Genomic DNA, 22050 nt, shown 5'->3' on the forward strand with positions numbered 1-22050 from the left:
AAAGTGTGCCGCCCGCCCCCTGCTGGCTGCCCTGTAGCAGGAGAACATCCTTCCTGCCGGTGAGCCCGCGACTATCCATCCACGCAGGGGAGAAACAAGACTGGCTGACAAAGGGTGTTTGGGTCCGACTGAATCCATGCCACAGACTCTGGTGGTTGCAACATCAAGGCCAAAGACATTTCAAATGATCCAACGTCCACGGGATCTGGAAGATCTAAGCCGGGTTTGGCCAGGTTAGACCACGTGGCCGAGTCAACGGGGTCCTCGGCTGAGGTCCTGCAACTGACCGTGGGCAGAAGGACCAGACAGGCTTTCCCCCAGCAGATCTCCCACGGGGAGGAGTCAGGCTCTTTGTAAAGGCTGGGCCAAGAGGAGAGTCGAGCCTGCGGGGTCTACCTCACCCTGTGTTTAAGGACAAAGCTGACACCTTTCCTCACCCCCTCCCTCCTTCATCCCAGGATCCCACCCTGCTCCTGCGCCCGGCAGTCAGTCTCTGTTCCTGGCTTGTATTTTGTTATTTTCTGTTTGAATTTTTTAACGTTTATTTATTTTTGAGACAGAGAGAGGCAGAGCATGAACGGGGGAGGGTCAGAGAGAGAGGGAGACACAGAATCGGAAGCAGGCTCCAGGCTCTGGGCCATCATCAGCCCAGAGCCCGACGCGGGGCTTGAACTCACGGACCGCGAGATCGTGACCTGAGCTGAAGTCGGACGCTTAACCGACTGAGCCACCCAGGCGCCCCAATTGAATTTTAATGGTATTAGGTCATACTACATTTACACGTTATGTTATACTCTATTTTATCGTGTGCGTATTTTAACGTCTACGTTTGTTACATCAGTACAGATGAGGGAAGGTCAGGGGTCTTTTCTGTGGGCATCAGCTGGGCTCCTAACACCTGGCTTTTCCATGCCTTCTTTGCTCTGTCTTTATTTGGTGTTCCCTGTGGGTTTTGACTTGGTTCTTTGGGGGGCTCACCGTCCCTATGGTGCAGGTGTCCTGTTGACAGGGACACTTGCTGTCAGCTTCTCAGCACCTAGAGGCAGGAGTGTCCAAAGCCCCTACTTTCTTTGGAACACCTGGTGGCTTGTATCCGCACGTGTCCGAACAGGGTGTCCGGGCCGACCGTGCCACGTACTGACGTCTCAGTAGAGTCACAGCAAAATCTAAGCCTGGGACACACCATCAGCTGCTCCCTGAACCCAAACCCTAAGCTAGTCCTGCACCCTAACATGCGCCCTCAGGCTAGCCCCCCAGGGAGGTCACTGAACTGGTGTGGGTCCGGCCCCTGATACCTCCCGGGACCCAACCCTAGTCCGAGTCATGGCTCTGGCCCTCAGGGGGCCCACCTCCTAGGTCTGAGAACGGATTGCTGGCCCATTGACAATGACCGGGTCAGGTGTGTGTCCTCAGCCATTTGACTTGCCCAGGACGGGCATCCTGAGCCTGCCAGGCTGCCGGCAGTGCCTGCTGTGTGGGCCCTTCAATGACTCCCTGGTACTGTGGGCAGGCTCAAGGTTCTGGTGCACATGCTGGTGGGGCCCATGAGCCATCGCTGCCCCTCAGGAAGGCTGCCACTGGCCAGCGGGGCCGGCTTGTTACTGGCCTGGAAGAGGGTCTGGGTTTTGCTCTGCCTGCATGGCCCCAAATCTAACAGGGTAGGGCTGGGCTCTCCCTTTGCTCGCCGGAGGAGTCCCAGCACGGAGCGTCTTTGGGCACCAGGAGCCTTCCCCGGATTCTGACCAAGCCCCCTCGCCTCCTCGGTGCAGTCAGCCACCCTCCCACTACAGGCTTTGTGCACCCCCCTCCCCTCCGCCCCGCATCCAGCCTGCCCAGCCTGGCACCCCTGCCTGGAGCCCCTTTCTTTCAGGACAAGCTCTCTCTCTCCTGCGCCCCGTACGAGGTCAGCACAAGGTCAAAGGCCACAGCACTGGACACGGCCTGGATCCTGCCCAGATCCAGATGAGCTGACGAGACAGCGGGGGTGGCTGGTAGGGAGTCGGGGTTGGTAGCTTCCAGCACACGTGAGACCGTCTTCGGCAACCTGTGCCAAGCACCCCGAGCACTGCCTGAGCTCGGACGGTGATGCTGGGATCCAGTGCAGAAGCCAGTCCTGCAAGGGGGGAAGGGGGCGCATCGCAGGAGGGGGACCCCAAGACCTGAGCTTGTGGTCCCAGTCGAGAGGAAGGACGGTGTGACTGGGGAGGGCGGGAACCCGGGCCTTTTGAATTTGATAATCAGCCTAAGCGGAGATTGTAGCGGCACAGGTTCCCGGGAGGGGACAGTGAGGAATCAGTGATACTCCTGGAACGCCAGCGTTTACTGTATTATTACCGTCAAAAAGAGATTCTCCAACAGCTCTAGGATGCCAGACTCGGAACTCACAGAGGAGGAAACAGGGTTGGAGGCGTTCGCGTGCAGACGCAGGTTGGGGGGCCCTCTCGGTTATCAGTGACCATCGAAGGGCTGGGCGCCGGCTGCGAAGTCTCTACTGCCATCTGTGGTCACTTAATCGGCCCAAGGCCCCAATGCCCCTTGCACCGAGTGACCCGCCTGGCGTCCTCTGTGCCCCTCCGGGGACCGCCGCTGGCGCCACGGGGAGGTGGGCACTGTCCAGGGTGCTGTGCGCCGGGGCTGGAGGCTGCTGGGGGAGACCCGGGTGCGGACCCCTGCGGGGCTACACCCGGGGCTCGGCGAGCCCCGCCCCGCGTGCAGCGGCAGGCGGCGCCTTCCCCTTGGCCGGGCGCCGGGTCCACTGGGGGGCGCCATAGGAGGGGGCATTCCGGCCGCACCCTCTGGCGGGCGGACGCCGGGGTGGGGGTGGGGGGGCCCGGACGTCAGAACGGGACCCGGCGGCGGTGGCCTGGGCGCGGGGGCGCTGTAGGTGCGAGCGGGCGCGGAGATGCGGGGCGCGGGGCCGACGAGGTGCGGGGATGCGGGGATGCGGGGCGCGGGGCCGTGGGTCTGGGTCGCGGCGCCTGCGTGCTGCGCGCCGTCGCCTCCGGGCTGCCTCTTCCTGCGGCGCCGGGTTTCGGTTTCGCCTCCGGCTCCGGGGTGCGGACCCCGCCCCGAGCCGCGCCTCCCCCGGAGCGGAATCCTTGGCTTTCTCCGGTGGCCGCCACGGAGCGGTGTTGTTACCAAAGGGTGTCCCTACGTGTCTCCACAGTCACTTTTAGGAGAATGGCGTCCCCGTCCCCGTAACCGCGCGGCCCAGAGCGCAGCGTCCTCCCGGGTTTCTAGGACTGCCCGCCGCCAGGGTCCCCGGGCCAGGATGGGCACCTCGGCCGTGACGGCCTCCAGGGTCGCCAGGCGGCCGCGGGGAGGCCAGAGGAGAAGGGAGAGCAGAGACGGGGAGGCCAGCCGCCCCTGCTCTGCTCCTGCCCTGCCCCTGCCCCGACTCCCCCACCCCTACCCTCTACCCCCGCTGCCCCTGACCCGCCCCCACCTCCCCACCCCCACCCCTACCCCCGCCGCCCCTGCCCCCCAAACCCCGCCGCCAGGCTTTGTTTAGTGGCGGTTGCGGGGGATGGGCTTTGAGTTTGGCGCAGTTCTGAAGTTGGGGAAGAGGAAGGGAAACGTCGGGAAGCTTTAGGATGGAGTTGCATCCGGGGCCTGGGTTCTCATTTCTGCCCTCAGGCCCTTGGTGCCGGCGGAAAACAATAGGACCCTTCAGGGTGGGTTTCAGTGCCCTACTGTGACATTCCTGGCCTGTAGGGAGGCAGAGCCTGGCCGAGGAGGACGACTCTGGGGTAGAGGCCAGCGCCATGGGGAGTCACTGAAAGTCTTGGAGTGAGAGCCCAGACCAGGAGGGTGGTCGCTTCCGGGCCATGTAGGGGTCAGGGGCCAGGTGGGGGGCAGGGCCCGGCTGTGGCAGGCTGGGCCCGGCTGTGAACCTGCCTCACACGGGTCTAGCCCTGCCTTCCCCCGGAGAGCTCACTAGGGAGTGGAGAGCAGGCCAAGTCTGGGGGAGGCAGGGGCGGGCAGCAGGGTCAGGGCCCAGAGGACACAGCCTGCCCACCTGCCTGTTGTTAGGAATCCTGACGGCTACCCGGGTCAGCCCGGGGCTGCCCGTGCAGGCTGGTCGCTTGGTGGGTTCTGACTCAGCCGGTGTCGGCTGGCGTTTCTTCAGTGCCGTTTGCCTCACCTAACTCTCATGTCACCTGTGAGTCAGGTGCTTTTGTCCCCGAGCCCCTTGTCCCGAGCACACCGTGGGCATCCTCAGAGTCTTATTTCTGGGTTTTGCACGTGCTGTGTCCCTGCCTGGAACCATCCCCCCTCTGCCCACACCCAGTTCTCAGATGTCCCAGCCCCATCTCAGCCCGGGGTCGGGGGTGGGGGGGGACGCACAGTTCTCGACTCACTGAGCGATGGAGAGCCCAGGAGGGGTGAGCCTGGCTGGGGCAGTGGAAAGGGAACGGAGTGCCGCGCCAATGGTGGGGGAGGGGGTGAGACCCTCGGGGCTGGAGGGAGTGGGGGGAGGGAGTGGGGAGGGCTTAGTGGGGAATCAGGCAGGGCAGGAGCTAAGGATGGGTTTCGATTGAGCTCATTGAGCCGAGGAACTTCTGGGTGCTTTAATTTCCCTTTCCCTGAAAATGAAACTGAAGCAGGGCTGGTCACATGACGGGTGGCTCACTATATAGTCAGCTGCCCTGGGACCCTTCCTTTTCCTTCCAGACCTGCCTGAGCTTGCCGGCCTGGAGAAGACCCGTCCCGGGAGGAATGGAGTGTCTTTCGTGCGGGCATGTCTCCAAAGAGGATGCCCCCAAGTTCTGCAGCGAGTGTGGACACAGGCTGCTCCCTGCAGCCCCCGTGGCAGGTAAGGGCCAAGCAGGGGCGGTGGGCTGGGCCCAGGCTCCGTCCCCCGTCCCCCGGCTGAAGTGGAAACCGCGCCGGCAGGCAGCTCAGGCGGGCAGCAGGGGGTCTTCTGTGGCCAAAGAACTCTTAGCGGAAGAAGCACAGTTGTGAAAAGAGCAGTTTCATCTGCTCCTTTGCTGGAAGCTTCCGTTGCTCTTAAAACTTTCAATTTCATTTCTTGGAGAGGAGAACTCGAGGGTTCTCCGCCCCCTCGCGAATGGGAAGTGTCGGGGGCTGAGCTGAGGGGTCGTAGCGGATTTCAGGGGATGCTGTGGAAGCGGTGTCCCAGGTGCTGGGGTGGGGTGAGGGGTCCCCGCAGCCTGGACAGGCAGTCTCCTTCCCGGGGAGGGGTGGCAGGTCGGTGCATGAAAGGGGAACCGTGTCTGGTGGCCCTCACTCACCCCTGGCTCAGGTTGGTCCTTAACTCTCTTGGCGTCCGGGACTTCCGACTGACTCCCTTCCCTTCTTAGGCATTCTGGGACCACAGGACTTTTGCACTCTCTGTTCCCTCCGCTTGGAACATACCTGTTCTCCGAGGACAGCACCATGACCCCCTCACCTCCCTTCAGTCTTTGCTCCTCTGTCCCTCTGTCTCCCACCTGGAGGCCCACTCTGGCCGCCCAGGGAAAAAAGCCCCTCCCCCTCCCCCACAGCCGAATTACCCTTTCTTCATCAGGCTGCTTGCCCTCCTAGCATTTGGACCACGGCAGCCGGCGGCTTCGGAGGGGACCTTTGTTCTCTTGTTAGCTGCTTTTCTCCAAGTCCCTTGCACACAATAGGTGCTGAATTAATACTTTGGGGGCCAATCAAAGAAAGTTCTCTAGAAGACCATGTGTGTTTTCTTTTTTTAAAAAAATTTTATTTATTTAGGTGATCTCTGCACCCAGCGTGGGGCTTGAACTCACAACCCCAAGATTAAGAGTCTGGGTGCTGTACCGACAGAACCAGCCAGGCACACCAGCCTTGTGTGTTTTCTAAATACGAGGGGTGTGTGTGTGTGTGTGTGTGTGTGTGTGTGTCCGTAAATGCTGTCAATACAAGCCTTCTTGCTCTCCGACCTTTGGTAACCTGCCAAAGTGCGCTGTGTGTTAGGGGTGAGGCGATTCTTCCCTGAAACAGCAGCCTTGGTACAAAGTGCTCACGTCACAGATGCTTTTATTGGACCGGAAGAGGGTCAAAGAGGCTGCTGCCATTGCTGTCAATTTCTGTTTGATTTTCTTGTGCTGCAGCCCCTGGAGGGAGGAAGTCTGGCCCCAGGGGTCTGTCTTTGCCTGTGGAACCCACGGGGCTTGACTCATGCAGTCGGGCTCAGTGTCCTCAGTGTCCTCTCTCGTTATTGATCCCTGGCTGTCCGGGTGTGGAACGGCCAGCATAGCTGAGCTCCTGGTGTCCGGCTGCAATTTCCCATCTGCCAGGGCTCCCCATCCCTGGCCGTTAGTACACACGCCTGGATGGGAGACCTTGTGTGTGTGTGTGGGGGGGGGGGGGGTCTTTGGGACCCCAGAGATTAAAAAAAACCCAGAAACCAAAATCAGAGCTTTTGGTTAAATTCAGGGAGCCTGGCGCTGTGCCGAGTGTTGAGGTTGAGGGCGCAGCTATCATAAATTCCCATCTTAAAGACGCCAAGAGTGAAGCCGAGGGAGGTCAAGTATCTTGCCTACAGTCCCACGGCTAGCAACTAGCAGAGACGGCTAGCAACTAGCAGAGACGGGGTGGGATGGGGTCCCGGATTTGGATCCCGGCCGGGCGGCTCCGGAGCGCGCGCCCTGGGAGGGAGCCGTGGTCTTGGAGGGCAGGTGGTGGGCGGGGGCCCCCTGTGTCTGCTCTGCTGTGCCATCCCAGCCAGGCTGGGCAGATGTGCAGCCCGGGGCCCTGCTGGTGTTCGTTTTCTCAATGCCCGGGGTTCCTTTTCTTTTCGCTTAGAAGAGTGGAGAGGTGGACCCAAAATGCACAGCTTATTAGGGTAAAAATAATAGGAGAGCTCTCTTTATTGAGAGGGAACATTGGGAAGAGAATGCCCGCTAACCACGGGCCAGGAAGGGTCTTTGTGTTATAAGGTCCTGGTCGCCCCGCTTCCCTTCCCCCTGGGGTCCTTCTCAGGTTCTACCCCCCCCCCCCTTGGCCGGATAGCTCTAGGGGGTGTCCCTTCCTGATTGGCTCCTTTCCGTTGTGTGAGGGGTGGCCTACCGTATCCGGTATCCGTTCTTGTAGGAAGTACATTTAATGGTCTACTTTGAGGTCGAGTCTTTTGTCAAATTCCTAAGGGGACCCTGAGGGGGAGTAGGTGGGTGTCTGTCACATTCGTAAGAGGACGCCTGAGGGGGTTTGCTGTGGTCCCGATGCTCCCAGCATTCTTCTAAAATATGTGTTTTTCTCCACCCAGGGGCCTCGGGTCCTAACCTTTCCCTCTTTGCCTCTTTTTTTCTATCTTTTCCCTTTGTACAGGCACTGGCCTGTAGTGGGGGTCAGGGGTCAGGGGTCAGGGTGAGGCAGGGGTTGAGTGTGGGCCTCAGGCTTCAAATGAGTTACTGAACCGGTAAAGCAGGGGGATTCCCTGACGGACAGGCAAAGAGAAGGAGTCACAGGTGCCTCCTGGAGACCCACCGCTTAGGGAAAACGCGCTTTGCGCCTCTCGGGGTCTCCACGGAAGCCCACTGTACCTCTGCCCGCCTCTCGTTTTGCGTGAGGGGCTCTCAGAGTGCTGCCCAGGGCATCCGACGTGCCTGCCAACGGAGCAGGGGAAACGGAAGTTCTGGGTGAGAACCTGGGTGTGCAGCCTTTTTACAGAATGCCGTGAAGTCCGCCTGTGGTCACCAGGCAGGGCCCTGCCCATCCCGGCCGGCAGGGAGAGCAGTGCAAAGCCCCCAGCCTCCGAAATGCTGGCACCTGCTGGCGGTTCCGCTGGCCGGTCTGTGAACCATGGTGCCGGGTCACACGGGTGGCCCTCGCTGCTGCTGGCGGGAGCGGGGCCGGGCCCTGGTCACTCAGGAGGGACACACAGGAGGATGGGACTCTGCCCGCCGGGTCCCCAAGGGCCTGGGGTCTGAGGAGCAACACCCTCCCACCCGCCCCAAGCACATCGCTTCCTGCTTCCTGCTTCCCGGCCTCTCTTGCTCCCTCACACGCTGGCTGTGCCTCTCTATTTACAGGAAAACAAACTGAAACCAAGATGCAGAGGGCTTGGCTGGAGCTCCGGAGGGACATCTTCTCCATTCAGCCGCTCATGGGCCCTCCAGCCTGCCCAGCCCTTGAGCTCGGGCACTCCAGACCTGGGGCTTGGGGACCCCGGGGGCTGCGGACAGGGCCGGTCCTTCGGGAGCCCGATCGCAGCCTGGAGAGGCTGGTGTGGCTGTTCAGAGGTGCTGATGATATAATTTGCCATGGGGTTCGAGAGCAAACCATCAAGAGAGAATTCTCGAGACCTTTTTTGGTATGAAAAAGGTGGTTTTATGGAGGCACAGGGACAGGACCCCCTGGGCAGAAAGAGCTGCTTTGGGGTAGTGCAGAGCCATTGAGTATATACTTAACGTCGGAGGAGTAGAGACAAAGGAAGTTCCCAAAGAGACTTTCATATGTTAAAGAAGTCTCTGGATCCTGGAGGCCTGGCTGTTGTCAAGCTAAGGAGGTTTTTCCCTGTAGCAGAACTTTAACATTAAGACAGTTGGGAGTTCCTGGAGGAAGGTCAGACCTGACTGGTCTCAAATATTTGTCAACGGGCCGCAGATTATAGGGAAATTTAATTTTGTCTACATTTCTTTCGCCTTTGTTCCCCACATCACTGGACACCTGGGTCCTGGGGGAGCCGGCCGGGGGCGGGGATGGGGTGGGGCGGGGTGGGGGCACATGCAGAAGTATGGATGGGGAGAGAGCCCCAGCCCATCCTGGGCAGAGGGTGGCCACCTTTGCCAGGGGTAATGTTGGGCCAGTCCGAGGGTGGGGGGTCGGAGGGCCAGGTGTCCCAGGGGACCCAGTGGGGCTTCTTCCTGGCACCCACCATCCTACTTTCCGTCTCTACGAATGGGACCCCCCCGCCCCCATCCCCCCTCCCCGCCCCGAACCTCATGCCTTACCTGCTTTAGCCTTCGGGGCAAGGAAGCCGCCGCAGCCACTGTTTTCAGGCTGAGGCAGGGGCCAGGGTTGCTGGGGGTCCCGGGCTAGCGGCTGGCCGGCCCAGGGTTGCACGCACTGCACCCCCAGACCTGTTTCTGGGGCACTCGTTAGGAGCCAGCGTGGGTGATTGATTCAGGTTGAGCTAATTTTGTGCAACATTTTGTTGGGGCAGTGACTGGGGGCTGCCCGCCCCGCCAGGCCCCTGCTTTCTTCCCCCTGTTCATGTGCTAATCGGCCATTGACCTGCTGTGGGGATCTGAAGGGGAGTTGAGACCCACTTAGCTCTCTGGATTCTAGAAGGTTTTCTTACCGGCAGGCTTGCCTTTTGCAGGGGCGCCAGGGGCCCCGCGGGGTGGGGGGGAGGCCATGCTGCCCAGCATGCAAGCAGGCTGCAGGGGTGGGGGACGGGAATTTGGTCTCATTGAGCTAAAATGTCCTGCAGGCGAGGACCCTGGCCCCAGTGCCAACCCCCAGGGCCTGTCCCAGCTTCTGTGGGGTTCAAACCCTGCATTCCCATTTGCCACCTGAGGTGGGGGGGCCCAGCTCTGTGCTTCCATTTTTTGCATCCAGCTAGGAAAAGCGCATGCCCAGCATGGTGGCTGTGAGCACATCACAGGTTGGCCCCACCAAGTGCCAGTTAAGGTGTCCCCTTACTGAATCCGGCTCCTTTGTATCGTGACGGTAGAGATAACAGGTGCCGGTGTGCAAGACCATCGGAGTGAAGGAGGGGGTAACATCTTGAAGCCCCTTACCTTCCCCCAGTCTTTTTAAAAAAAAAAAATTTTTTTTAACATTTATTTATTTTGAGGCAGAGAGAGACAGAGCATGAACAGGGGAGGGGCATAGAGAGAGGGAGACATAGAATCTGAAACAGGCTCCGGGCTCTGAGCTGTCAGCACAGAGCCCGACGCAGGGCTTGAACTCACGGACCGTGAGATCATGACCTGAGCTGAAGTCGGACACTTAACCGACCGAGCCACCCAGGCGCCCCCCCCAGTCTTTTTTTAAAAAAAATTTTTAATGTTTGTTTCTGAGAGAGAGAGAGAGAGAGAGACAAACTGCGAGTGGGGGAGGGGCAGAAAGAGAGGGGGACACAGAACCGGAAGGGGAGGTGTTGGGAGACCCTGGGTCCGGCCGGGAAGCGGGGCTGGGAATGGGGGCACCTGCCCCTGAGAGGGGGGTGGGGGGAGTGGCACATTCTGACTTAGAAACATGAGGACCAGGCCACCCTGCCCGTGCTGACATCTGGAAATCTGGGCGCTCAGAATGCGTCGCTGCTTCCTTGGGGCTGGGGCTGGGGCCGGGGTCCTGGGTCCCTCGTGCCCACTGAGAACAGAAAAGGTGCCCAGGGAAAGCGCATGATGGGGGAGAGGGATGATGTGTCCACAGTGTCCAAGGAAGATTCCGAGTTTCCCTCCGTGACTTCCCTTGCTTTCCTCCGAGATTTGACCCGTGTGCGTGTCCCTTTGTAGATCCCAAGAACAGCAGCCTCCAGGCGACGCCGGCCCGAGAGGGAGAAACGGCCCCAGAGGGAGAAACGGAGTACGGACAGGAGCTGAGGGAAGACGGCGGCCCTTTCTTGTCCCCGGGCTCAAATCACCTGCAGCAGGAAAATCTAGACGAGCCCCCTTCCGACGTCTCCGGGACCGTGCCAAGAGTGAGTGTGCCCCGTCCCTGGTTGGGCGGGCGTGGGAGGGCCGCTTCCCACCCGCCTGGCCCGGAAGCTGCTCGCTGCTGTGGCTGCCTCGGTGGCCGAATGAGGGCCCCTGTCCTTACCATACTGCTGTGCGGCGGCCCCCACAGGGCCCTCCCCGCCCGGCCCGCTGGTGGCCGCCCTCCTCTGGGCCTGGTCGGCTGCACGGTCTCTGGGTCCCCGTCCCTCCGGGGTCGCCACCTGCCTTCTCCTCCCACCAGACCCGGCCGCTGTGTCTCCCAGCAGAGACGGGGTCTGGGCGCCTGAGCCCCTGCCCCGTGGCTGTCCGGCTCCTCCCGGGGCCTCTTCCTGGTGATGGTGCGGTTTGGAGGTGTCTCAGAGCCACGGGGACAGGCGGGCACTCAGGAAGGACACTCCTCTCCGCCCAGGTGGGGGCTGCTGCCGGGTGTCCTTCCATCTCCCCTGCAGGGGGCTCAGGCCCCAAGAGTGTCTTGCGACAGGTTCAGGGAGAGTGACGGGAGAGAGCTCCCCGTGTTGGAGTCCAGACCCCGCGGGCCCGGGGATTCCTGCCGGCCGCTGAGAGGGGGGGCTGTCTTTCTGTGTCTGGGTCGGGGCTGGGCTCCCGCCTGTTCCTCGGTTATTCCTCGTAGTGGTCAGGCCAGGGCGGCAGTGTGGGGGTGTGTTGAGGGTGTGTGTGTGTGTGTGTGTGTGTGTGTGGCTGGTGTGTATCATGTGATGTGTGTGTGTGTGTGTGTGTGTGTGTGTGTGTGTGTGTGACAGCGTGTGTCCTTCCCTTTGGCAAGTTGTGGTCCGGAGTAGAATGTGGGATGTTGGAGGTTCAGCACCGAGGAGCGCACGTGCAGCTCTGTGAGTGAAAACGGTGCCGAGTCCAGAAGGACTGTTTTGTTTTTCTTTTAATTTTTAAATTTATGTTTGGGAGAAAGTGTGAGCAGGGGAGGGGCAGAGAGAGAAAGACATAGCCTCTGAAGCAGGCTCCAGGCTCCGAGCCGTCAGCACAGAGCCCGACGTGGGGCTCGAACTCACAAACCACAAGATCATGACCTGAGCCGAAGTCGGACGTTCAACCGACTGAGCCACCCGGGCGCCCCTGGGTTTTCTTTTTTAACAGAGTGAGCTTAAGGCTGTTTTGGAAACAAAAATGGGCCAGAATAACCAAGAATACTGTGAAAAAGAAAAGTCCTGAGTGGGACTTACTGTACTAAATCAAACTAAATCAAACAACTAAGTCAAACTAAATTCAGCAAAACTGAATTCAGGGGGGGATCTCTGTGTCAGAAGAGGCAGCTCTGAGTCAGAACCTAGTACTGATGAGAGCAGTTGGGGAAGAGATACATAAACAGTGATCTGATCTCTGAAGAGGGAAAGGTTTTCCAGTAATTAAAGCAAGAGAAAAGTGTACAAACAAAAGATGGGTATCTTTGACTCCAGAAAGGTCTCAAAAGAACTAAAAACCTCATAGGATGTGGTAAGCACAAAGGACAAACAATCTAGGAAAAAATAGAGAATATTTGTATTTACATAAAAATATTTTTAGCAAAGGATGAGTTGCCTCAATATGTCAAAAGCTCTCAGAAATGAAGAAGAAAACAGTAAACAACCCAATAGAAAGGAGTGGGCCAACAAGAGATTCTAGTCCAGAACTGCAGGCTTTTATATGAAACTTATGCAAGTCAAGAATTGATTTAAAGTGGGCGTTCGCAGAGATGGGACAGAGTTCTCCCTGCACCTGAGGTAACAGGGTGGGACCACCCAGCAACACAGGGTCCTTCGACCTCCTCTTCTTCTCTGACTTCATCATAAGAAAAGAACCCCAGAAAGCCACCTGAAGGGTCAGGATAGGGTTTGATCACAGCCCGAGTCTCGCATGGCCCAAATCCCGGAACCCGCCTGAATATCCCACCATGGGAGGCCATTTGTCTCGTCCTTACGGCGGAATGGACCGCGGCCTCCCAACTGCTACTTTCCCGAAGATTAAAGATGTGGGGAAACTCTCGCAATCACATTAGATAACTAACTAACCCAATACAAAGATTGGTACCAGCAAGAATGGCGGAGAAGGGGGCTCCCCTGGGCCTGTCCCTCCAGAGAAACACCAACAAAAATTGAGCGAAAGTGTAAGCATAAGCTTGATTGGACCTTTGGAAGGTCTCAGTAACGGTGGTGCCTTCGCCCCGGAGACAGCTTTGTTTGTGGGATTGGAACTCAGCCTTGACCTCCCCGGTCCCCGCATAGGGTGCCTGATGGCATCCCCACGTGGGGTGTCCGATGGTGGGGGCCTGTGTCCTGACAGAGGGTGGGGGTTCCCGAGGAATCAGGTCTGTCTTGACCTCTGGGGTGCCCTGAAGGCACCTGGGATATGTAAGGCTGTTCCTGGACCACCTTCAGGTGAATGTAGGAGCTCCCTGCTGGGGGGTGGGGGGCGCTGCGGAGGGGAGGGGGGAGGCACTGCTCGGAGAGCATGAGGTTCCTTTCGGGGGAGGTGAAAATGCCCAGGACGAGATAGTGGGGTGCTCGCACCTCAAGCACTAAAAGCCACCGGAAGGTGCACTTGAAAATGATTCATTGCATGCTACGTGACCTTCACCTCAGCGTAAAGCTCTGTATGGTATTATTGCAGAAGGGGATTAAAAAAGCCTAAATGCGCAAGTTCCCACCCTCGAAGGGAGGCCAGAGTGAAGCGAACAGGCAGACGCTGGCGGGGTTGTCTGATGATTCACTCACCGGGCTTCGTGCTCGTACCCGCCCTGTGGCGACCCTACGTAACCCCACGGTCGGGAAGCGGCGTGTGTGTGGTGGAGAACAGGCCTGTGTGTGCAGCCGGGGTGTGCTCACGGGGTGGGGGGACTCCGCCAGGGGACCAAGGGACAAGCCCCCAGCTAGACAGGAGCCCCCTGGCCGGCCTCAGCCCAGCCACCGAGGGAGTGAGTCCTTCACGCAGCCGCCACGGGGTGGGTGTGCGGGGTGGGGGGGTGTTGTGGTTAATGGGGACGGTGTGGGGCTCCCACCACACCTGTCAGCTGGGGTGACCGTCTCAGCCTGGCCTTTCCTTTGGTGGCCCTTTGTTGCAGACTAACTGGGTGCTTTTGCTGGTTCTCCCTTTATTCCTAGAGGTTGTTGGATGGTTCTCTCCCTGGGGTAGCTTCCCCTGGCTAGGAGGAGGAGGAGGAGGAGGGAGAGGGAGGGGGGAGGCAGAGGGGGGAGGAGGAGGGGTGTTATTAGAGCCAGGCTGAGTTGGGTTGAAGGTGCCTCCCTCCCACAGCTTCCTGCTGTGAGGTGATGGAGGCCTCCTGGACTTTTGGAGCTGCCCGAATTGGGCTTTGGTCCCCAGGGGCCATCTGCGTGCTCCGATCCGTCTCCCCTGCGGGTCCCGTTCCAGGTACCCCTTGCGGAAATAGCCCTGCTTTTCCACACGGATCCCCTGCCTTCCCCAGCTCTTGGTCCAGAAGCTCTTGGCCTTGTTCCCTTGTCCCTCCTCCTGCACGTGGTGCCCGGCAGCCCCAGGCCCCCTGTGCCCTGGGCAGGGCTGAGGCCAGGCCCCGCACCTCACAGACTCTTCCTCCTCTGGAGCAGCAGCACGCAGCACGGCCCTGCCTGCTTGGTGGCCTGGGGCACATCGTGAGCCCCTCGGGGCGTCGCTGTCTTCCTGGGGAGGAGGAGGAGGCTGGGGGGAGGGGAGACGGGCGCTCTCTGGTCAGTGCCAGCTGGCTGGCTCGGCCCTCACCAGAGGGCGGCCCCGCCTAGGCCCGAGCCTGTGGTCTTCCTGCCCTGTCTGAAGGGGGTCGTGTCTCAACAGGGAGTTGCCTCAGAGGTTTGTGTAGATGCGGCCGGCAGCACATCCGATGAGCGGGAGGCTGTTAATCACCCTCCCAGCAAAAGAAGAAAAGAGGACGCTACCCTGCGTGGGGTCGCTGACACGTTCTCTGCAGACCCCGAGCAGGTACAGGCATGCTTCGTGTTTCTTACAAATGCTGGGTTTGTGGCGACCCTGTGCCGAGCAGGCCCGTCGGCGTCCTTGTTTCCATAGCCTTTGTTCGCTCGGTGTCTCTGTGTCACGTTTTGGTGATTCTCGAACGGGTTCAGACCTGGCCGTTATTCTGATTGCTACAGTGACCTGTGGATCAGTGACTATGACTCGCTGAGGCTCCGGTGATGGTTAGCATTCTTTAGCAATAGGGTATTTTAAAACGAATGCACGCACGTTGACTTTTTGGACATGATGCCGTTGCACACTTAGAAGCCGGCGTAGCGTGCGTATAAATGTTTCAGGCACCGGGAAACCAGAAAAATTTGTCCGGCTCGCTTTATGGAGAGACTTGATTTATGCTGGGAGTCTGGAGCCAAACTCGGAATATCGTTGAGTCTATGCAGTAGGTCTACGCAATAGCGATACCTTTCGGTTTTGGCTCTTGTGGCTGAGGACGTTTGGCGGACATTCAAGTTTTAGCTTCCTCGTGTGCCCCCCGCACCCTCCAGTTCTTCCGTCCGCCGTCTGATTTCTTGTGAAACTATCTGCTTGCACGTGGGGGACACTCACCTGGCGAAACCTCCGTAAGCCATACGAGATTCTTTTCATGGGAAAGAGCGGGAGGGCCCGGGCCCGGGGGGTGGGGGTGGGGGGTGGTCTAGGCCCAGCTGCCGCCGACGCCTGAGGTTATAGGCTCATGCTCGGAACCCCAGGGTTCATACGCTGAAGAGTGACGTTTGTGGAGTTTATTTTATGTATTACTTCTTTGCAGAGAGCGTTAACTCTTCCTGAGTGAGACGACCACTGTCGGGGAGGAAGAGTTTTCCTCTGCCCTTCTACGTTCCTTGGCTGGGCTGCGGATCAGATTGGCATGAGACGGGTTAAGGGGAGAAGGTCGGAGAGAATTTGCACAGCACAGATACCTCCTGCATACATGGGAGAGACCTGGGAAAATGGGGTGACAACCCACAGTGGCCAAAGCCATCACCTTGAATGCCCCCTCCACGGGAGATGTTGGGGTGGGAGGGTCAGTCGTGGGAGTTCATCAGGAAAAGCGCCGTGAATAAGTTGAGGGTGTTGGCAGATTTAAAGCCAGCCTTCTCCACTGACGAGTTTCTAGGGAATTGAGTCACTCCCCTGTTCCTGGTGATGAGGGAGACACCCTTACTTGGGAACTTTCCTTTTACGTGGAAATAGCTCTCACAAAAGGGTCATTTCTCCTCGGTTTTCACGGCTTCTCCCGACTCCAGCTTCTTAAAAATAACCAGCTTAAAGTATAATCAATATGCCAAAGAGGCATATTTGCAGGTGGCAGAATTCGCTCGCCTACGTCATTGACGAAGTTAACAAAACTTTATTGCCCAGTAGATACTAGGTACCGGGTGTTGGTGGAAGGCTTGCAAAGCAGGCGTGGTCTTTGCCTGGAAGGTTTAGGTCTGTAAAGTCACTGCTGAAACACTTTCTTTTTTTTTTTTTTTTTTAATTTTTTTTTCAACATTTATTTATTTTTGGGACAGAGAGAGACAGAGCATGAACAGGGGAGGGGCAGAGAGAGAGGGAGACACAGAATCGGAAACAGGCTCCAGGCTCTGAGCCATCAGCCCAGAGCCCGACACGGGGCTCGAACTCACGGACCGTGAGATCGTGACCTGGCTGAAGTCGGACGCTTAACCGACTGCACCACCCAGGCGCCCCTGAAACACTTTCTAAAGACGGTGACTTCAAGGGTCGCCTGGCTGGCTCAGTCGGTAGAGTACCCAACTCTTGATCTTGGGGTTGTGAGTTCGAGCCCCACATTGGGAGTAGCGGTTACTTAAAAATAAAATCTTGAGGGGAGGCTGGGTGGCTTAGTCGGTTAGGCATCTGACTCTTGATTTCGGCTCGAGATTGAGCCCCGAGTCGGATTCCGCACTGAGAACACAGAGCCTGTTTGGGATTCTCTCTCTCTCTCTGTCTCAAAAATAAATAAACTTAAAAAAATATAAAATCTTTAAATACAGTGACATCGATACAGGGCCTGGAGAGTTGCCTGGACGGAAAATAACAGCAGAGGGAGAGCTCGCTTGTGGTAGCCACAAAATCAGGAAAACCCGCAAAACAACATTTCCTTGAGAGGGAAAGCAAGTTTTAAGATCATAAAGATGTCCTCCGATCTATCCACCGCATTAACCAATTATGTGCAAAACTAGTGTTTTTCAGTCCATCTGGAGTACAAATCGGTGAGAAGATCTATAAAGAATATAGAAAAAGAGAACAATAGTGGGAGATTTGACCTAATGTCTCTCAAGCTATAAAACCTTCTAATGGAGTGACTGAGACCCGTCAGCGAAGACGGACGTGTGTGTGTGTGTGTGTGTGTGTGTGTGTGTGTAACAGCTCAGCATGTGATCAGAGCACCATGATAAATCAGAGAGTTACAGTAGGTGTGTTTGAACCACGGGCTGTTTGGAAACCAGATCCCCCGGTCATATTACACATCAAAATATATACCAGTCGGGGCGCCTGGGTGGCTCAGTCGGTTGAGCACTGATTGGACTCTTGATTTCGGCTCAGGTCATGATCTCACGGTTGTGAGATTGAGCCCCGAGTCCAGCTGAGCACAGAGCCTGCCTGAGATTCTCTCTCTCCCTCCCTGTGCCCACCTCCCCTCCAGAAAACAATATATCAGAGCAACTCCGTGTTTTAATGGAAAACGACACCCTAAAAGTTCTAGAAAATATAGGTTAACTACTAGTAAAATTATATAAATGTTTCTCAGCCTCGTTAAAAAAACCCACAGATGCTAATATGGCAGTAAAAATGTTCATAGATTCTGAGTCAGAGAAGACCGTCCATCTATTAAATGTAAAAGCCAACGGCCAGAAAGCTTTGTGGCCTCTGACGAAGGGTCGACCGCTGGGGCACCTGACCAACTTCCAGGAAATAGGACAGCAGCGAACAACCGGCAGGTGAAGGACTTAAAAGGCAGTTTACGGGAGAGGAGCAGGCCATCTAAGCCCGGGAAGATGCTCAGCCTGAGGAGAGTACGGGGCGGGGGCTGTAACCCTGCCCGCCCTCGCCCCCCCACCCCCACCCCCACCCCCACACAACTGTGCCCTCCAGGCCCTTCCGGCTCTGCAGGGCCATCTGCCTTCGCTGTGGCCACGCTTCCTTATGAAATATGTTAAGCTTCAGGACTTCAGCTGCCTAACTGTAAAGATCAAATGGGCTTTGTCCAGTGACTCATGAATCAGGCAGCTTCCCATCCAACAGGAAGGAGCTCCAAAGGGCGGTACAGAGAGGAAGGTTATTAAAGGCAGGGACGGGTAGAAACGTGGAAGGTTTTCCAAAGGCAGAAGCGGGGTGGAAAAGGAAATTCTTAGTGAAGAGCGAGTTGTTTCGAGGCACGGCTGCCCTCCTACTGGGAACAGAAGGGTCCGCTGGGCAGATCACGTCGCTAGGGCTGACCAGGTGATTCCAGGTTGAGTGGTTGGTGAAAGGTTACCTTCCTGGAGGCTAAAACTGCGGTTAGCGGGCGCCTGGCTGGCTCCGTCGGTTCGAGCATGCAATTCAACCTCTGCATCTTGAGTTCGAGTTCCACGTCGGGCATACAGCCTACTTTAAAAAAAGCTGCAATCAGGTTGGGTTTGCTGATGGGGAACTTAGCACAAGGGACTCCGTTTTAGGCTTGTGGTTTCTTTTCTAATACTTCCTTGCTGACAGACAGCACCCCTCCTTCTAGAAGGCAGGCCTGACTCGGGTGCCCTGGGGGCCCTTCCCATAGAAGGTCAGATGTCTCCTGCCACCTTCTATGATGCCTGGAGGGTTGGCCGCCTGCCACAGTGGGGTCCTCCTGTCCCGTGCCACAGCGCAGCAGTCTGGAGCCCTGAGGATTCTGTGGCCTGAGTGTTCACAGGAGAGCCTGACCGCTTACGGGACAAAGGCTGCTAGAACATCGATTACCTGGACCGACTTTAGGCTTTTGTAAGACAGAAACAACCAAATTCAACGTTTGGTTATTTTAACTATTAGAAGTCTTTTGGTTGCAGATAACTGGACACCCAGCTCGGGTGAATTACCACGATAAGAGAAATTTGTCACTAACACAACTGGGAAACCCTCAGGTCGGTCTGCAGGCAAGGCTTGATCCAGGCACCTTGGTGTTCCTCTCCAGGTCCAGGTGTCGCCTTCCTGTTGTCAGTTTCCTCCTTAGCGTCTCAGCAGCTGCCGCCAGCACTCTAGACCTTTCTACTGTGTCGTGGCTTCCACAGTCATCCACCTACGATACAGTGTGCAGGGGTGAGAGGATGCCTCCTTTAGTGGCCTCTACAGAAGGAGGAAGTGTCTCCGTCCCAGGGGAGACTTTCATCAAACCTCACCGGCTCCAGTTGGGTTAAGCGCCCATCGCCTGTGGCCAGGGTGATGGGTTGGCCCCGGGAGCTGGAGTCGAGGCGATTCCTACTTGCGCCCGATGGCTGAGAACGGGGAGATTCAGGGACTATTTCCCAGAGGAGAAGGAGGAGTGGGAGAAGGCAGCTGGCCACACACAGGGTTGCCACGGTGGCCCCCAGCCTCTGCTGTGTGTGGGAAAGAGCCACGGTCACTGCAGCACTAGGGGGGACCCTGCATGTGCTGGCCACCTCTCTGCGATTCTTGACCTGCTTTGTCCCATCCGGGCCTCACAGTGACCCTGTGATGTAGGGGTGCCTGTCCCCTGCGTTTTACAGATGGGGAAACTGAGGCACACCATGGCTGAGTAACCCACACGGGGTCACCTGGCCAGCCCGGTGTGTGTGGTGAGCTGTGTGGGAACTGAGGCGGCCCCCACCCACCCACCGCATCCCCGTCGTGGCCCCCCAGGAGGCACCAGGCAGCTCGAGGGGGCGGGATGGTTCCATCGTGTCCCCGTGGGTTCAGAACAGATCCAGTCAGACTTCCTCAGCAAATCCAGGCGGCCCGTGGTTCCTGCGGGGAGAGGTCGTGCCACCCGTGCCCGTCGCCCGCCACCTCTGTGTCCCCCTCGGTGGTCCCTGAGAAGGTCCCTTTGGCAGTCGGCCAGCTTGTAGTTGAGAGGCTGGTGCTTTGTCCCCATGGCACCATTGGCTGGGGGTGGGTTGGGCTTTGGTTCAGCCTGACCTTTCTGGTCCCCGTCCCAGACCCTGTCCCTGCCCACCGGCACGTATGCCTCAGTTTAGAAGGTCTGCGTCCTCACCCTGCTGGAGCTGGCAGGAGACGGTGGGACGGGCTCCTGCAGAAAACAGCCCTGGCAGGGCCGGCTTCTGAGAAGGAAGTGTGAGGCCAGTGGGGAAAGGGGATGCTGTTGTCTGAATTCCTAATTCCTCCCCGAGTCAGCCCAGGCTGGGGCTGGACTCCAACATCTCAGCCTTCTATCCGATTAGTGGGGCTCATCCGGGTCCCCGCTGCAGTGCCCCCACCTGTCGCCCCCACACCCCGCCGTGGTGCCTCTCCAGGGTCCCCAGCAGCAACCCCCCACCCCGTGTAACCCTGATCCAGCATTTGGGTGAGTGGACAGGGGCCGGGGTCCCCGCAGACCCTGCCCCCCTCTGTGCTGTGTGTCTGGGAGGTTTGTGGTTTGTTTGTTGGAGAAATAAATGGGTGCGGGTTGTAACATCAGAGGTGCGTTTTGATAAAAAGAAAAAAAAAACTCCAAGAATCAGCAAACTAATTTTTTTTCTAGTTAATTCTCTTTGGGCAGGAGTGGGAGTAGCCTTTGTGTGTGCGCTAAGGGCTGGCGTGGTATAGTTTTTGAATCGAGGTGCACCCGTGCAGCCTGGCAACGCCCTCCGCATCCAGAGACAGAACATTCCAGGCCCCGGAAGGCTTCTTAGCATCCCCTACTGGTCAGAAAACTTCAAAAAATGTTTTCATTAAATGTTAATCCCACAACAGAGGACATTTATGACGCAGACGCAGGGCTCACAAGGTGAACCCTCACCCCCACCATCCACTTAAGCGTGGAAATCAGAACTATCGGGGTCTCCTCCCCGCTGCCCCCTGCCCACTCCCCACACCCAGAGGTCGTGACCCATGCCCTCGACTTCGGTCCACTGTGTGTGTGTTCCCAGTCCGAGGAGTGTTAAGGTGTACATGTTCCTGACTGTTCCGGTCTTTAGTTTTGCCTTGAGGCAAATATCCGTATCCAGAACATGAAAAACCACAGGCCACGACAACTAGGAACACAGACGGATAAAACCTCGATTTCTGGCAAGGGAGCGGTTTAGATTTTAGCCTGAGCTGTGTTGTCTCTGGTGTGCTGGTCCCCCAACTGTGGAGCCGTGGACAGCTGCCTGGTACACACCCACCCCTCAGATGTCTGTTAAGAGAACCAGAAATCACCTGTACAAAGTATACATCTCGTTCTAGAAGGATTTGGAGCAGCTCATAAAAAGCCCAATAAAATAAGAATACGAAAAGCAGCAAACAAGGTAAAGGGGGGGAAAGACACGTTGCAAATCAGAAAAGTCAAAACCCACTGTAGGATCCGAGCGGACTCCGGCTCCGGGCTGAGGGGTGTGGGGTCCCGAGGGTCCCATGCGGGAGAGACACTGGTCGGCTGGAGAGAAACGCAGGAGGCTTCCCGAGGAATGTGTTTAATGAAACAAAAATGTTCGGGTCCCTGCAGTGGGCCAGGAATTCTAGACACTGCAGGTGTGGCCGTGGACAAACAGAGGCCTACATTCTGGAGTGGGAGAAAATGAATGGGCGTCTAGTGACCGGAGGCCACGGTCTGGGAGGGCTCGCTTTCCTACAGAGGGTGTCAGGGACGTGGGGCATGGCACTGGAGGAGGGAGGGATCTCCAGGAGGGCCCAGCAAGGAGGCGTCCGGACCAATCTGTGCTGGGATTTATTTAACTGATGGAGATGCTGAGTCACAAGAGGAGGGGCCTTGCGGGGCCGGGAAGCTCCTGGGTGGTCAGGAGGTGGAGTAATGATAGGGAAGGCACGTTTGAGCAAGTCTAGGATTGGCTAGTCCGAATAGTCCTGGTGAACTCTGGGCTGTAGGGGTGTCTCTAGTCCTTGGGAACCCGGCCCTGGGGTGATTTAGGGCCGAGGAGTAGTGGCTGAGGGAGGTGAGTCAGGGTGTGGCCTCTGGGTTGATTAGTTTGCCTACGGGAGGGAGTCTTCTGCCCCCTCTGGGAATGAGCTAGCCCTGGGAGGGGTGGTCGCCAGGACTGGCAAGGCCCCTAAACTGTCAAAGCATCATAAGCCACAGAGAAGAAAAAAAACAGAATTCGTACCGGAGGCCAGAGCGGGACAAGGCCAGGATGAGGCGGGCAGCCAGTGAGCAGAGGTCCCCCGGCCACGCTTCGACTTTGATTCTGGGTGAGAGGTTTCTGGCCACTCGCAGACGGTACGGGCCCGGGGACTCTTTGTGGGACGGACGAAGCCATCTTGGTGGGCTTTGTGTCTCTCTGACGCGGCCCGCACCGTCTCCTCCAGGAAGCCT

The 22050-nt window shown here is 57.7% G+C and overlaps 1 protein-coding gene across 4 annotated transcripts in view; it reads left to right on the forward strand.

The window, feature by feature from the left end:
* Positions 1-2775: 2775 nt before the first annotated feature.
* Positions 2776-22050, forward strand: part of RNF213 (ring finger protein 213) — a 106574-nt gene continuing 87299 nt past the window's right edge. For 2 of the 4 annotated variants that reach the window (XM_045044707.1, XM_045044705.1), the window contains exons 1-3: positions 4675-4816; positions 10437-10621; positions 14433-14576. In XM_045044707.1, coding sequence (XP_044900642.1) covers positions 4720-4816; positions 10437-10621; positions 14433-14576 — 426 coding nt within the window. In that variant the 5' untranslated portion in view covers positions 4675-4719. Of the gene's footprint in view, positions 2885-4674; positions 4817-10436; positions 10622-14432; positions 14577-22050 lie in introns of those variants that run through there. The other 2 variants (XM_019818352.3, XM_045044706.1) reach the window with 2 other exon arrangements.

This window comes from Felis catus, chromosome E1, assembly GCF_018350175.1.
Source record: "Felis catus isolate Fca126 chromosome E1, F.catus_Fca126_mat1.0, whole genome shotgun sequence".
NCBI classification, from domain to species: domain Eukaryota; kingdom Metazoa; phylum Chordata; class Mammalia; order Carnivora; family Felidae; genus Felis; species Felis catus.